At 46.9% G+C, this 13,979-nt stretch overlaps 1 protein-coding gene across 1 annotated transcript in view; it reads right to left on the bottom strand.

Annotated features, from left to right (window-relative positions):
* Positions 1–13,979, bottom strand: part of LOC309808836 (forkhead-associated domain-containing protein 1-like) — a gene marked incomplete at both ends in the record, with an annotated part of 87,951 nt that overhangs the window by 50,672 nt on the left and 23,300 nt on the right. Inside the window, one exon of the mRNA XM_082629409.1 lies at positions 688–958. Within this exon, the coding sequence (XP_082485535.1) occupies positions 688–958 (271 nt within the window). The remainder of the gene's footprint in view (positions 1–687; positions 959–13,979) is intronic.

The following is a 13,979-nucleotide window of genomic DNA, read 5'->3' on the forward strand; positions in this document are numbered from 1 at the left end:
TATATTCATATATACGTACAAACACACACACACACACACACTCACCACAGAGGTACTGACGTGTGCAGATGGGCAGAGCACAGTCTTGGAGGAGTTTGTACCAAAAAGTCAACAGGGAGAATTCTGGTGATAAGGGTGACAGCTTATCTTTTACTGTTTTCTAACTTTCTGCTTATCCCAATTTTTTCACATCTGATTATGTTCTACTTCAGAACCAGAGAACATAAGCAAAAGCCAGAGAAAGACAAATATCATACCATATTGCTTATATGTGGAATCTAAAAAAAGGTACAAATGAACTTATCTACAAAACAGAGATAGAGTTACAGATGTAGAAAATAAACTTATGGTTACCGGGAATAAGAGGGGGGAGGGATAAATTGGAAGAGAGGGATTGACATACACAATACTATACATAAAGGAGATAACTAAGGACGACCTACTGGATAGCACAGGGAACTCTCCTCAATACTCTGTAATGGTCTATATGGGAAAAGAATCTAAAAAAGAGTGGATACATGTATATGTTGAACAGATTCAGTGTGCTGCATACCTGAAACTAACACAACACTGTAAATCAACTGAACCTCAATAAAAATTTTAAAAAAAAGGGGAAAGCAGAAACTGAGACCCATCCTCCTAGCAAAAGCCCCTCCCCTAAGCCACCAAGGAAGCGCCCATGAGTACCTTGCCTGATGATGGGAACGCTGTGGGCGGCTCTGTCCACCTCGAAGGAGAACATCTTCTTGCTGGCACTCATGGGCTGCCTGTGGGAGGCTGGTGGGACCATGGGGGGCTCGGGGGACCCCTGCGACCAGCTCCTCTGCACTGGTGCTGGCCAGATGCCCGGGTAGAAGGGGGTCTGTGTTGGTGAGGGTGACTGGTTCAGTTGCTGGGTGGCCCAAGGTGGCTGTGGCCTTGGCCAAGGTGCTGGGCCCCTCACCCATGGGAAGGAGACCTGCAGGGGCAGACAAGAGGGTCAGGGGAGGTTACGAGCAGCTGGGGTGGTCTTCACCTTTCTGTCCCGGCGACATAATTGCTGCCCTAGATTTCGGCGTATAAGTCACTTCTCCCAGGAAGCCCTCCCACACTCTCCCCAAATTTGGGATGGCGGTCCCCACCATGGGTCACCTTGCACACTATCGCACCACCATTTATTGGGTGCAGCCTTCGTGCCAGGCACCCAGTCAAGAGATTCACATGCATTACCTCATTTAATACCCCTGATGCTCTGTGACGAGCCCGAGGCTGAGCAAGACCTAGTGACTTTCCCAGGATCACAGATTTGGCAGTGAGCGTCTGAGCTGGTACAACGCCACCTCTGAGCTCTGAGAGGCTGACAGCTTTTTTTCTACCTTGCTCAGCACCGTATCCTCAGCTCCTAGAATAAACCCTTGGCACATACACAGTAGGTCCTTAAATACTGGTTGAAAGAATGAATGAACACATCTCCGAGATTCAAGCCCAGCTCTCCAGGACACACACATCCACACTGTGTATCTCCCTGGCACTCCCATTCCACCTGTTCCCCGAAGCCGAGAGCTCTGGGGTGGCAGGCACCCCAACTGGCTCGAAACCCAAGTGGCTCATTAACCTGTGATCCTCAACATCTGCCACATCTGATTCTTGCCAGACGCTCCATAAATATCTATCGAGGGAACCTTTTTTCATCTGATCCAGTGGAAGATGTCTGTAGCTACTTTCATTAGAGAGCACATCAAAATCCATCTACACCGGGAGAAGCAAATGCTGAGAGGTGCTGACACCTGGCTTTGTCTTGGTTAATGCTGTTGTGGCCATCCCTCCCCGAGCCTAGTGGTTAAACCGTGACATCGTGAATGCTACCATTTACTGTAATTACTCACCGATTTCTCGCGATAGCCCTGAAGGGGAGGAGCTCTCCTTATTCCTAGCTTACAAATGAGGCTTGGAGAGGTTAAGGACTTCACCAAGCTCAGGTGGTGGTGGAGAGGGTGGTGGGACTGGGGTTCTGGAAAGCTCTTTCCCTCTCTGTCTCTCTCTCCCTTCTCTGCCCCGCCCCCAGTCTCTTGGCAGAAAAAAACACACTTTTCAAGGAAGAAGCTAAGTTCAAAGGTTTGCCGCCTGTGGCGGTCACGTTTCTCTTTCTGCAGACTGCAGACACGTAATGAGAAACAGGACAGAATGCTTCCGAAATAGGAGCACTGGCAGACAGAACTTCCTATAGCTCCAGCTGGATTGTATTCAAGAGGAAGGTTCTCCACTCACTCAGGTTCCCAAACCAGTCTTTTAGCTACAGTCTTTCCCAGCCAAGTCAAGAATCCGGTGAATTCCCCTGAAGACTTTTTTGGAGTCAGGGAGAACACTGTTCGGGAAAATCAAACTCCAATTGCCTGGTGACACCTGGCCCAGCATTTATGATGACACTGGCCCCGTTGAAACCTGTTTTAGGAACGGACTTGGCAGTGTTCCAGAACTCTGTTACCTTATGTGAAGATTCGAATTTCTCTCCACTGTGGGCACCTTGGTCTCCACCTAAGCTTTCTTCCTTTCTCTCCTTTCAGAAGCTGAGGTGTCCTGCTCCTGCCTTGCACTCACTTCTCCATCCATCCGATCCCTTCCCATCCTCTCCTCTGGGGCTGTCTTGCCTCAATCATTCCTACAACCTTTCCTCATCGATTTAATAAAGATTTATCGAATGAAAGGGCTGAAGGTGGGAAGGGGGAAATTTGAATATGTTTTACCCCCGCCTGATAGAAAACAAATCGAGAGACCACGGGTAGTGTGGAGGAATTCCCTTTTGTGCTGGGATGCTCAGGTAGATGTGCCTCACTGCCCACTAACTGCCAGGGTGCTGAAGGGAGTGGTCATATCTCATGCCTCAAGTGGTTCACTGCCGTAGTGGACAGGCCGCAACCCACCTGGCTCTTCTGGAAATTCCAGGAATCTCCCTTCTAATCTGTCCGCCTATTGCTCTGGGTGGGGCTAAGCAATAAACCTTTCACACTCCCTGGACATACTGATTGGTTCAGTGGTGGGACAAGTGATCCAATCAGAGCCAAGGAGACCCAAGAAGACTTGGCTGGACACCAGGATCTGGAGTGACCTGGTGGGACTTCACAATGCAGCCAGCATGAGGGAGTGGAGCCCAGACATGGAGAGAGGGAAGCTGTTTATTTATTTTTCAAATTGTGGTAAATAACCTGCAACATAAAATTTATCATCTTAGCCATTTTAAAGTATACAGTTCAGTGGTGTTAAGTATATTCACATTCCTGTGAGATGGATCTCCAGAACTTTTTCGTCTTGCAAAACGTAAACTCTATTAACCATTAGAGAACAACTCCCCATTCCCTCTGCCACCCAGCCCGTGGTGACCAACATTCTGTCTCTATGAATTGGACTACTCTAAGTACCAAGTACCTCAAATAAGTGAAATCACATGGTACTTGTCTTTTTGTGACTGGCGTATTTCACTTAGCATAATGCCCTCAAGGTTCATCCATGTTGTAACATGTCAAAATTTCCTTCTTTTTTTTTATTTTATTTTTTTTGTGATAGGTGGGCCTCTCACTGCTGTGGCCTCTCCCGTTGTGGAGCACAGGCTCCGGACACGCAGGCTCAGCGGCCATGGCTCACGGGCCCAGCTGCTCCGCAGCATGTGGGATCCTCCCGGACTGGGGCACGAACCCGTGTCCCCTGCATCGGCAGGCGGACTCTCAACCACTGCGCCACCAGGGAAGCCCTTCCTTCATTTTTAAGGCTAAATAATATTCCATTTATTTATATAGTTTAGAGTGTATTTTGTTTATTCATTAAGCGTCATGGGCACTTGTGTGGTTTCTACCTCTTGGCTATTATAACTATGCTGCTGTGAACATGGTGGGGAAAATAAGGAAGCTGGTTTTGAGCCCTGCCTGGGGTGCTACCCTGAAGTGTTCCATCCCTGAGGCTGGCTAGAGCTGGTTTCTGTCGCTTGCAGCACATAGAGCCGAACGATAGGGCCCCTAGGGGGAAGGAGCCAAAGATGTATAAACGCAGCAGAGACTCCAAGGTCTTCGGGGTTAAAAATTAAAAAAATAAAGTTTTGGTTTTTTCTTTTTCTCTGAAGCATGTTGGTTGAGGGTAGCTTTAGTTGGATGGTTAAAGTTGGTTTTCTCTAGTTTGCTGGCTTGCTTTATCAGAGGGAAGGTCAAGGTTTTGGGCTGTACAGGAAGCATGGGGTCAAGGTCAGTTATCAACAAGTCTGTTTGTATTATTTATTTATTTTAGATTTAATTCTGTTTATTTTTGGCTGTGTTGGGTTTTCGTTGCTACGTGCAGGGTTTCTTAGTTACGGCGAGCGGGGGGCTCTTCGTTGTGGTGGGCAGGCTTCTCCTTGTGGTGGCTTCTCTTGTTTCGGAGTGTGGGCTCTAGGCGCATGGGCTGCAGTAGCTGGGGCACATGGGCTCAGCAGTTGTGGCACGTGGGCTCTAGAGCGCAGGCTCAGTAGTTGTGGCACATGGGCTTAGTTCCTCCGCGACATGTGGGATCTTCCCAGACCAGGGCTCGAACCTGTGTCCCCTGCGCTGGCAGGTGGATTCTTATCCACTGTGTCACCAGGGAAGTCTTCAAGTCTGTTTTTAGAAACTTTAGTTTAAAAATACACGCTAATGCCTTTTCTCTTTCTTTGTGTCTGTTCTCTGACCATATGGTATGTTGCCATGGTTGGGTTTTTTGTTTTGTTTTTGAGGTAGCATATGTGATACTCCTGATTTCTTTTCCATACTACCTTTAAAATAGCAGGTTGGGGCTTCCCTGGTGGTGCAGTGGTTGAGAGTCCGCCTGCCGATGCAGGGAACACGGGTTCGTGCCCCGGTCCGGGAAGATCCCACATGCCACAGAGCGGCTAGGCCCGTGAGACATGGCCGCTGAACCTGCGCGTCTGGAGCCTGTGCTCCGCAACGGGAGAGGCCACAACAGTGAGAGGCCCGTGTACCAAAAAAAAAAAAAAAAAAAGCAGGTTGTCAACCACCTGGATTAACCATGACCACATCCACGGCTGAATTTATATTAGCTTTAATAAACACAGGTCAATGATTTACTCAAGAAATCACTATCTATTTTTTTTCAAATTATCTATTTGTTCTTTGTGTTATTTCCCCAATATCTGCTTCTAACCCTGAAAAGAGTATAAGTTGAACGGGAGACCCTAAAAAAAATTCGAAGTAGTTTGCACATCGAGTGCCTACAGTACACATGAATTCTGCCAGGAAGCCCTGGAGCCTGCAGAGAAGGTGGAAACTTAGACCTTGCCCTTGGAGAGCTTGTTATGTGCTCTGCCATTTGTAAGTAATTGTGGACAATACAACGACTATGAGCCACTGTGTAGAGAAGCCACAGATGTGCCACAGACTGTGCTGGGCACTTAATGCACGTCATCTCATCTGATCTCCAGAATAATCTTGCAGGAGGCATTTTACCCCTCATTGTGTGGATTAAGAAACTGAAGCTCAGAGAGGTTAAATGACTTGCCCAACGTCTCACGGCCAGGAAGTGGTGACACTATTTGACTCCAATACCTGTGCTTTTAGGACTTCTAGGTTACTCGAAGTCATGATTTATTACCTGCTTTCCATACTCACAAACGGATCTTAGATGATTGGTTAGTGAATGATAGGATATTTTCCAAGTTAAAAAAAGGAAATGAACATTAGATGGTGTGAAAAAACACAAGACATCGCATGGGCTACTTAGAAATGGGATTTTCTAGGAACACTGACAACTGTCTTATGGAAGTGTTATTCATCTGGTACATGCCACGCCCTGGAAGCAGCTCAGAGGACCCCAGCCTCCATCCGGGAAGACCTGTGGTATGTTCACTGCTGTACCAGAGGAGTCCTGGGGTCAGCTGGTACCCGCCCACGAGAACTGATTGTTAAATGTCCAGGAATTTTGCCAACTGCTTGATGAACACAGCCATTAATAAGAATTAACTTACATAAATTTACAATTAAATTATATCAGAAACAATTGGTATACAAACTTAAAAGTCACCCCTTCCTAATTATTTTACTCTATTTTATTATTACCTATGCTCTTGAGGTTATTTCACTCTACTATATGTTTCTGTTGGAAATGTTACATAGTAATGTGTTACCACACCTCTCTTTCCTTCTCTGTATTCAGGGATGTGTCATTGGGAGCTTGAAATTGACCGTGGAGGGCGTATTACACCATACAAATCAGGAAATGTTATAAATGAGGGCTTGGTTTTTAAAAAGTTCTATAAATATGTTTGATAATGGTGGTTCATGTAGAGCTTGATTTTGTTTGTTTGTTTGTTTTGTTGATTGCCTAGACTTAAGACGGTAATGGAGAAAATGTTAACAATGCAGATTATACAAAAGCATGTTGTGTCTTAGCCGTTATGTTATGAATAGAGCAAAAAATTGGGGAAACGTTCTTCCAGTATTTAAAAATTATTATCTGATGCAGCAACAAAGTCACTCATGTCACTGATGAACATGTGAAGTTCTAACGTCTTTCTTTTTTCACTTGTATTATTCATAAATCCAAAATATCCAAAAATACCCACGAGTGCTCAGGTTGGGAACTCTCTCATTCGTCAACTGCAATGAGAAATTGGCTATGGATACAAGAGTTCACCTAAAGTCAATGAAAGCATTCTGTGAGACTCAGCTGGCTATATAGAATTTACAAGAAAGAGTACTGCATTTCTTGTTACATGGAAAGACTGTGCTACACATTCTTTATATCAGTAAACCTTATGCTATGCACCCATGTACTTTACTTTTTCCAGAGAGCTGGTCATTAAATATTTACCAGCAATTTCTGGCTGTGCTGGCACCCAGCAGAGTGCCTACTACTCATGGTAGGTGTTCGCTGACTGAGCTGAACAGTTGGCAAATGGAGTGTAAATAAAAAGCACTTTGATTCTGGGGCTGGGATGGGGAAAACACATGCTAAGCCTGGTGCATCTTGTAACAGCAGAGAGTAAGCAAGTGCCCAAAACGAAAAGGTGGGGAGATGCTCAAGGACACAGCAAGCAATCTGAAAGAGCTCCCAGTGGCCAAGGCTGGAAGAATTTGAGCGAAGAAATATTTAATGAGTATTGGATTATAATTCAAAGTGTAAAATCAGTATACATGGATCCATACTGACATAGATACATTAGTGAGTAAATACATAAAGGAGGGAGAAGAGACCGGCTTCCTTACAGAAAAATTTAACATACATAGATGTGGAGCTTAATTCCCATGGTCTGGAAGGGCCTGGGGGGTAGGGGTGATGGTGGCGAGCAGGGACACTGACCGCAGCATGGAGGAGCCATGGACCTGGAAAGACAGAATGGAGACTAGAAAACATGGCCAGTAGATCTCAGAAGCCAGGAGAGGGTGCTACTTGGTGCCAGGACAAATGGCCTTTATCTCAACAGCTACCGGGGTGTCACCGTAACTCAGAGACGGGTAATAATTCTATGTCCCCAAGAAAAGGGTAAATCACGTACGGGGCTTCAGTGTGAGAAATCAGGGTTATACATTTAGAACACAGAACCGCCAAGTTATACATTATTTTTAGGTTTTGGAACTTAAAAGAATTAAGTCCCTTTGAGCTGTTCAGAAAAGCCATTCGTTTGGGTTTTTCCCAGCTGTGTTAAAGGAGATCTGGCCCATCTAATTTTCCCATTTTCTTGTAAATCTTCAATCTTACGGTTTTTCCTTTCCTTTCAAGTTCTAATCAGCTTCCTGGTCAGTCCATAAAATGGGAAATAGAATCTAATGAGAAAACAGCCGGATTTTTGCAAATAGCTTTTGCTACCCCTAGACTTGGCCTGCTTCAATTGGGTCTTGCCAGATAGAGAGACGGAATGAATGAATGAATGAATGATCATCAACTAAGTTCAGAGAAGGAGCAACGTGGTTCTGATTTGGTAACAAAGGGTGTGGTCTGCCAGAGGGAGCAGGACGCGGCCTGGTTCCTGACCGAGTCTGGGTTCTGTCTCAGCAGGATGCTAAGGGTTCAGCCCGCGCTCCCGTCTCCACCTCCCCCGATGTCATTTGCATCGCCTGTAGACATCTGGTGACAACACAGCCTCAGGGGTCCTTTTGTGTGAGTTTCTGCTGCAGAGGCCGAGCCTGAGGCTGTCTGCTGCCCCGTGCCCTCCACTTCACTGGTCTCGGGAAATCGCCTTTGATATAAAACACCCAGCCTCAGGAGTTCTCATCACATAAGTAAGTCCCCACGGGACCTGTAAGAGCACAGGGTAGAGGAAATCCTACAAGGTCAGGTAGGAGATGACAAAGCTTGACCAGAAAGAGGCTTTGTTCTGAAGGGCACCATACTCTCTGGTCATTCACTCAGTTGCCGGCTTCTCAACCCCCGGTACAGTAAAGCCACATCCTCCTCAACAACGGGCCCTATTCAGAGGTCCCAGGAATGTGGAAACATCACCCTTCTTGGGGATGGACAACTAAGGCCCTGACTCTGAGCTTCTCATCACACCAGTTCACCACAGGAGAGAAATGAGCAACTCTGCTTCCTTGGAGACTGGCCTGGGACTTTTCCAATGGAAAAGTGGATTATTCGTCATTTTCCTCCCCCCAGATCCTTAGTGGCAAATCCTGTTAGGAAGGCTCCACTTAGGCAATAGGAATGCTTCCTAATGTCATGGACATCTTCTTTGTTTTTGCCTCCCCTGCATCCATTTCTTCCATCTTCTGGATGGGCACCTTAATTTTTTTTCAGGGAAGACACCCTTTCCCTGACAATCCTGAGTCCATAGAACTCTGACCCTTCCACCCCAGGGGTGAGACCATAAACCAGGCCTGGCCAATCAGAGCATTCCTGGCCCATGGCCTCAGTGATTGGTTCAGGGGAAGCCACGTGATCCAAGCCACTGTCAATGAAGATGCTGGCTCTATCCCTGGAACTGCTACTTTGTAGGGTGCTGGGGCTGCTGGTGGCCACTTTCCTACAGGTGAGGCAAGAGTCTGTCTGAGATTGGGAAGCTAACAGGGAAGAAAGAGTCAGATTCCTGACCATGATTTGGGCGCCTGGATCCAGCTGGGCCTAAGCTGCAGCTTTTGGCCTTTTCAGTTCCATGAGCTTTTTTTTTTTTTTTTTTTTTTTTTTTTGCCTAGGCTAGTTTTAGTTGGTTTTCTGATACTTGCAAACAATCAAATTTCCTGGACAGTATGCTTACTGAGACTTTAGCATAAGCATCACTATGTACTCAGAGTGAAAGTTGTTTTAAAGGTTATGACATGCTCAAATAAAACCCACCAGACTGTCATCATGCACCAAATTTACCTTTCAACTTATAAAAGTAAAGCAGCATCTCCAGAGAAGAATGATTTAAGACCAAGGAATCAATCATAAGACAAGTAGTAAAACGCTGCTTAGAGAAACTTTGATAGATAAATAGTTCTCTAGCTACAGCAGGCTTCAGACTACAAATCCCAAATTTCTGCTTCAAAAGTGACTCAGGGAAGACATTCCATAGTTTTATTTATTTAGCTTTTTGGCCTCGCCGTGCACTTGTGGGATCTTAGTTACCTGACCAGAAATTGAACCCAGGCCCTCAGCAGTGAGAGCACTGAGAGCACTGAGTCCTAACCACTGGACCACCAGGGAATTCCCAACAGTCCACAGTTTTAAAAGAAAACTTTCCAGTTGAAGAAACAGGCAAAATTTGTAATATGCATCTGTTGTATATATAATATGTTAATGTCTAGTACATTTATCAGATCCATGTCAATGTAATTATATTATTACTATATTTGCAAATGCATATATATGTGTATGTATATTTAGAACCACATATTTCCAGCTCTCTTTTAAAGAGGTATTGAAAAGACTGTTCAAAATTTAGTTTTCCAGCTTGTCTGTTTTTTCTTATTCCTCAGTAAACTTAAGCAATTAACCAGCACATTTCCTGGCACACAGTAAGGCTCAATCTGAGTGAGTTCTTTCTCCCCAGCTCCCCCCTCTATTTTAAGTTCTTCTTTTAGAAACCAAGTCAAATGAAAGAGGCAGTACTGCATAATGTTACAAGCAGAGGCTGGTAAACGTTTTCTGTAGAGCCAGACAGTAAGCATTTCCAGCCCTGTGGGCCATATGATCTGCCCAGCTTACTCTGCCGTTGTAGCCGACAACACAGGCAATACTGAAATGAATGGGATGGCTGTGTTCCCAGGAAACTTTACAAAGACAGGGGATGGCCCGCAATTGGCCCTGGGCCATAACGTGCCGACCTCGGGTTAAGACCTTGGGATCCGGCGTCACACAGACTCTGGTCCGGCTCCCGGCTCTGCTCCGTCTCTGGGACCCTGACGAGTGTGTCATTTCTGTGCCTTGTCTGTAAGACATAGGGATACTAACAGCCATTTCTTAGTCTGTGAGAAGTGGGTGAGATAGTGCACGTGAAATGCTGGGAACACTTCCTGGTCCATAATAAATGAGCATAAAACATTAGCCATCAGGTATGATCACCATCGTCAAAAAAGAAGAAGAAAGGGGGCAACTGAATTTGTCCAGGAACGGCAGCAATATCCCTGGTAAAGAGTTAGTGGATGGACTTCCCTGGGGGCGCAGTGGTTAAGAATCCGCCTGCCAATGCAGGGGACAGGGATTCGAGCCCTGGTCCAGGAAGATCCCACATGCCGCGGAGCAACTAAGCCCATGGGCCACAACTACTGAGCCTGTGCTCTAGAGCCCGCGAGCCACAACAACTGAGCCCGCATGCCACAACTACTGAAGCGCATGCACCTAGAGCCCATGCTCCGCAACAAGAGAGGCCACCGCAATGAGAAACCCGCGCACTGCAATGAAGGGTAGCCCCCGCTCGCCGCAACTAGAGAAAGACCGCGCGCATCAATGAAGACCCAACACAGCCAAAAATAAATAAATAAAATAAATAAAATAATTAAAGAAAAAAAGTTAGTGGAGCCAGGGACTTCCCTGGCCGTCCAGTGGTTAAGATTCCACGCTTCCAATGCAGGGGGTGCAGGTTTGATCCCCGGTTGAGGAACTAAGATCCTGCATTGGTGCAGCCAAAAAAAAAGTTAGTGGAGCCAAACAAGCAAGGAAGCCAGATAACTGAAAATGCATTTTCTTCTATTATCAGTGGCTTTCGTTTTTACCCACATAATGAATCATCCCCTGTCAGAGTGTGAAATTGCAGGTTGGACTGGGAATTGCAAGACCTTCCTTAACCGCTGGGCAGTGAAGGACCTGCCTGGGCTCTCACGGCCCCACGATGCTTCGTGCTATTAGGAAAAGCCTCCAAGGGACTCAGGAGAGCTGGCTTTTAATCCTGTCTCTGGATCTATATGACTGATGCCTAACCTTGGGGAAGTCGCTGAAACTCTCTGAGCCTCAGTTTATGCCATGATAGGGGTGGTCCCAGGGACCTCTATAAAAACAACTGAAGGGGGAAAGGGGACCTGGGATTAATGAGTAGCTCCTTGGCAGAAATTGGAAATTGAAGCTCAGAAAGGTAAAGTCAGTTGCAGCTGGCATTTCAACTTGGGTCCATCTAACTCCAAAGGCCTTGCTTTCTCGATTGTGTTCTGCAGAGCTTCCCCATTAAAGCAGCAAGGAATATTGGCCGACAGAGGGCGCTCTTCTCGCAAGACAGGACGTCATGACATTGCAGGGACAGAGGACAGTATCCAGGAGCCACGTGGGAGAGTCTGGCTGGACTGGGAACAGGGCAGAGCAGGCTACAGGGAAGGCCAGACACAGGCAGTCATGGGGATGGGGGCTGCCGACAAGGAGCTGTCAACCCCCTCATGGAACAACTCGGCACGTCATTTGTGGCGCCTGGCTTCCTTTTTCATTCTGGCCATTTCCATCCGTTTTGCCGTATTTCAGAACAGAGAAAGACACGATTGATACATACGGGTGACGTGGGTTTCCTTACTCAGCTGCCTTGTAAGAACGGCGCCACTGTGACTAGCACAGCTTGTTTCCACACCTCCTTTCCCAGAGCTCAGAAAGCACGAGTAAAGGCAACAACCAACAAAACCCACAACACGGCAGCACACCTGACTCTGGGACTTCAATTTCCCACGCCTGGTGCCAAGACTCTATGGGATTAATCAACGGTTGCTTCAGGGCATTGCAGATGGCCCTGCGGGTTATGTCCTGCACAGCTTCAGTGGGCGCCATCCACATGGACTACGTTGTGAATGGTGACCCTGGAGTTGTGCAATATGGCAGCCCTAGGTAATACTTTGATGAGAGAGCTATAATTTACAAAGTATGGTCCTGGGGGCTTCCGTGGTGGCGCAGTGGTTGAGAGTCCACCTGCCGATGCAGGGGACACGGGTTTGTGACCCGGTCCGGGAAGATCCCACATGCCGCAGAGCGGCTGGGCGTGTGAGCCTTGGCCTCTGAGCCTGCACGTACGGAGCCTGTGTTCTGCAACGGGAGAGGCCAGAACAGTGAGAGGCACGCGACCGCAAAAAAAAAAAAAAAAAAAAAAAGGATGGTCCTGGGCACAACCTGCCTGCCAATGCACTTTGTCAAACAAGAGTTTTTCTTTATATTTTTCCATCTTGTATGTTATTCTATGGGTAATTTATCTGCAAATGTATTTATCTGCTAGTGGGGGCAGGTCTTGGGAGGTTTCCCTGTCCAAAAGGACACTTACAAAGGAGGCATCTTGGCTGCTCCATGCTGGTTTGCTTGACTCTAAAGCTGAGGGTTATCATGTGCTTATTAGGTGCCAGATGCTGGACTACGCAATTTACGCACTTTGCCCACTTAATACCACAGTCACTCAAGGTGGTAGGAACTATTGTTACAGGAGTGGGGACCGAGGCTCTGAGAGGTAGATGATTTGTGCACGTCCAGTATAAAAGCCGGTCAAGAGCAGGGCTGGGACGGCGCTGGAGTCAGCCTGACCTCAGGGCACGTGCTCTAACCACTGTGACATCTGCAAACACATCTGGATTCCTAAGCGCCCCGCACCTCACCCCCCTCCCCCAGTAAAATGCTGTCACACCCTCCTCTATTGGTTAGGGTCACCACAAAACCTGAACTAAATGCTTTCATTTGGGAACTCTTTGTCGGGAGAAGAACAGTTCTCATCATACTTAATCTGTATGATATCAGGGCAGTCCTCCGTGGAAACTCCATCCAAGGAGGAAACACAGCGCCCTCACCAGGGACCCCAAAATCAATTGGAAACAAGAATAGGCCGGAAGCAAGAGGGCCACGAATTTTTTAGAAAAACTGGGCTTCAAAATATTTGATGACAGATGCTCTTCAATACCTCTCCCTTTTCCCCTCTTCCTTTCTCTTCTTTTAAATAGCCAGCAGGTTGGGGACATCAGGAAGTGGAATTTGTAGGAAGGTGTCAGTCAGTCCACAGGCTGCCCTCACACGGACGCTGCAAAGGACCCCTGCATGAATATGAGCATCATGGATGGAAGCTTCTCAAGCTGGGGACGCCCCGGCAGAGAGCACTTTTGAGAAGATGGGGCTGTGGAGAGTCCTGCAAAGTGCCCTGGGCACAGGCCAGGGGAACACTTGTGCAGCTGCCTGCAGTCAACCAAGGAATGAAGCAAGGTGCAAGTGCGTGTAGGAATAAGAATTGAAAAACTCCGTGTATATTCGAGTGACCGTGAGAGTATGCTTTCCTCGGTGTGAAAACCAGTCAAGGCTACTGCTCCAGCTAGCATCAGACTAAATGGTTTTCTCCCCTCCTTTTTCCGCAAGTGGGGATAGTGTTTAATTTGCACTGACAAGCTGTGTGGCCCTGGGGAAATTACTTAACCTCTCTGAGTTTCGGATTCCTTGTCTGTAAAATGGGGATCATGGGAGAACCCATCTCATAGGTTGCTGTGAGCGTGAAATAAGGGAGAGCAGGTGAATTGCTTAGCACAGTGCTGTTCACGTCAGTGATTCCTCCTGCTGCTCTCCTGGTTTCTCTTCTTACAAAACATCTTCTTCCGTCTTATCTGCTCAAGGTTAGAGGTCGTCATCACTGT

Source organism: Mesoplodon mirus (genome assembly GCF_964341445.2).
Source record: "Mesoplodon mirus genome assembly, chromosome: 7".
Classification (NCBI taxonomy): Eukaryota; Metazoa; Chordata; class Mammalia; order Artiodactyla; family Ziphiidae; genus Mesoplodon; species Mesoplodon mirus.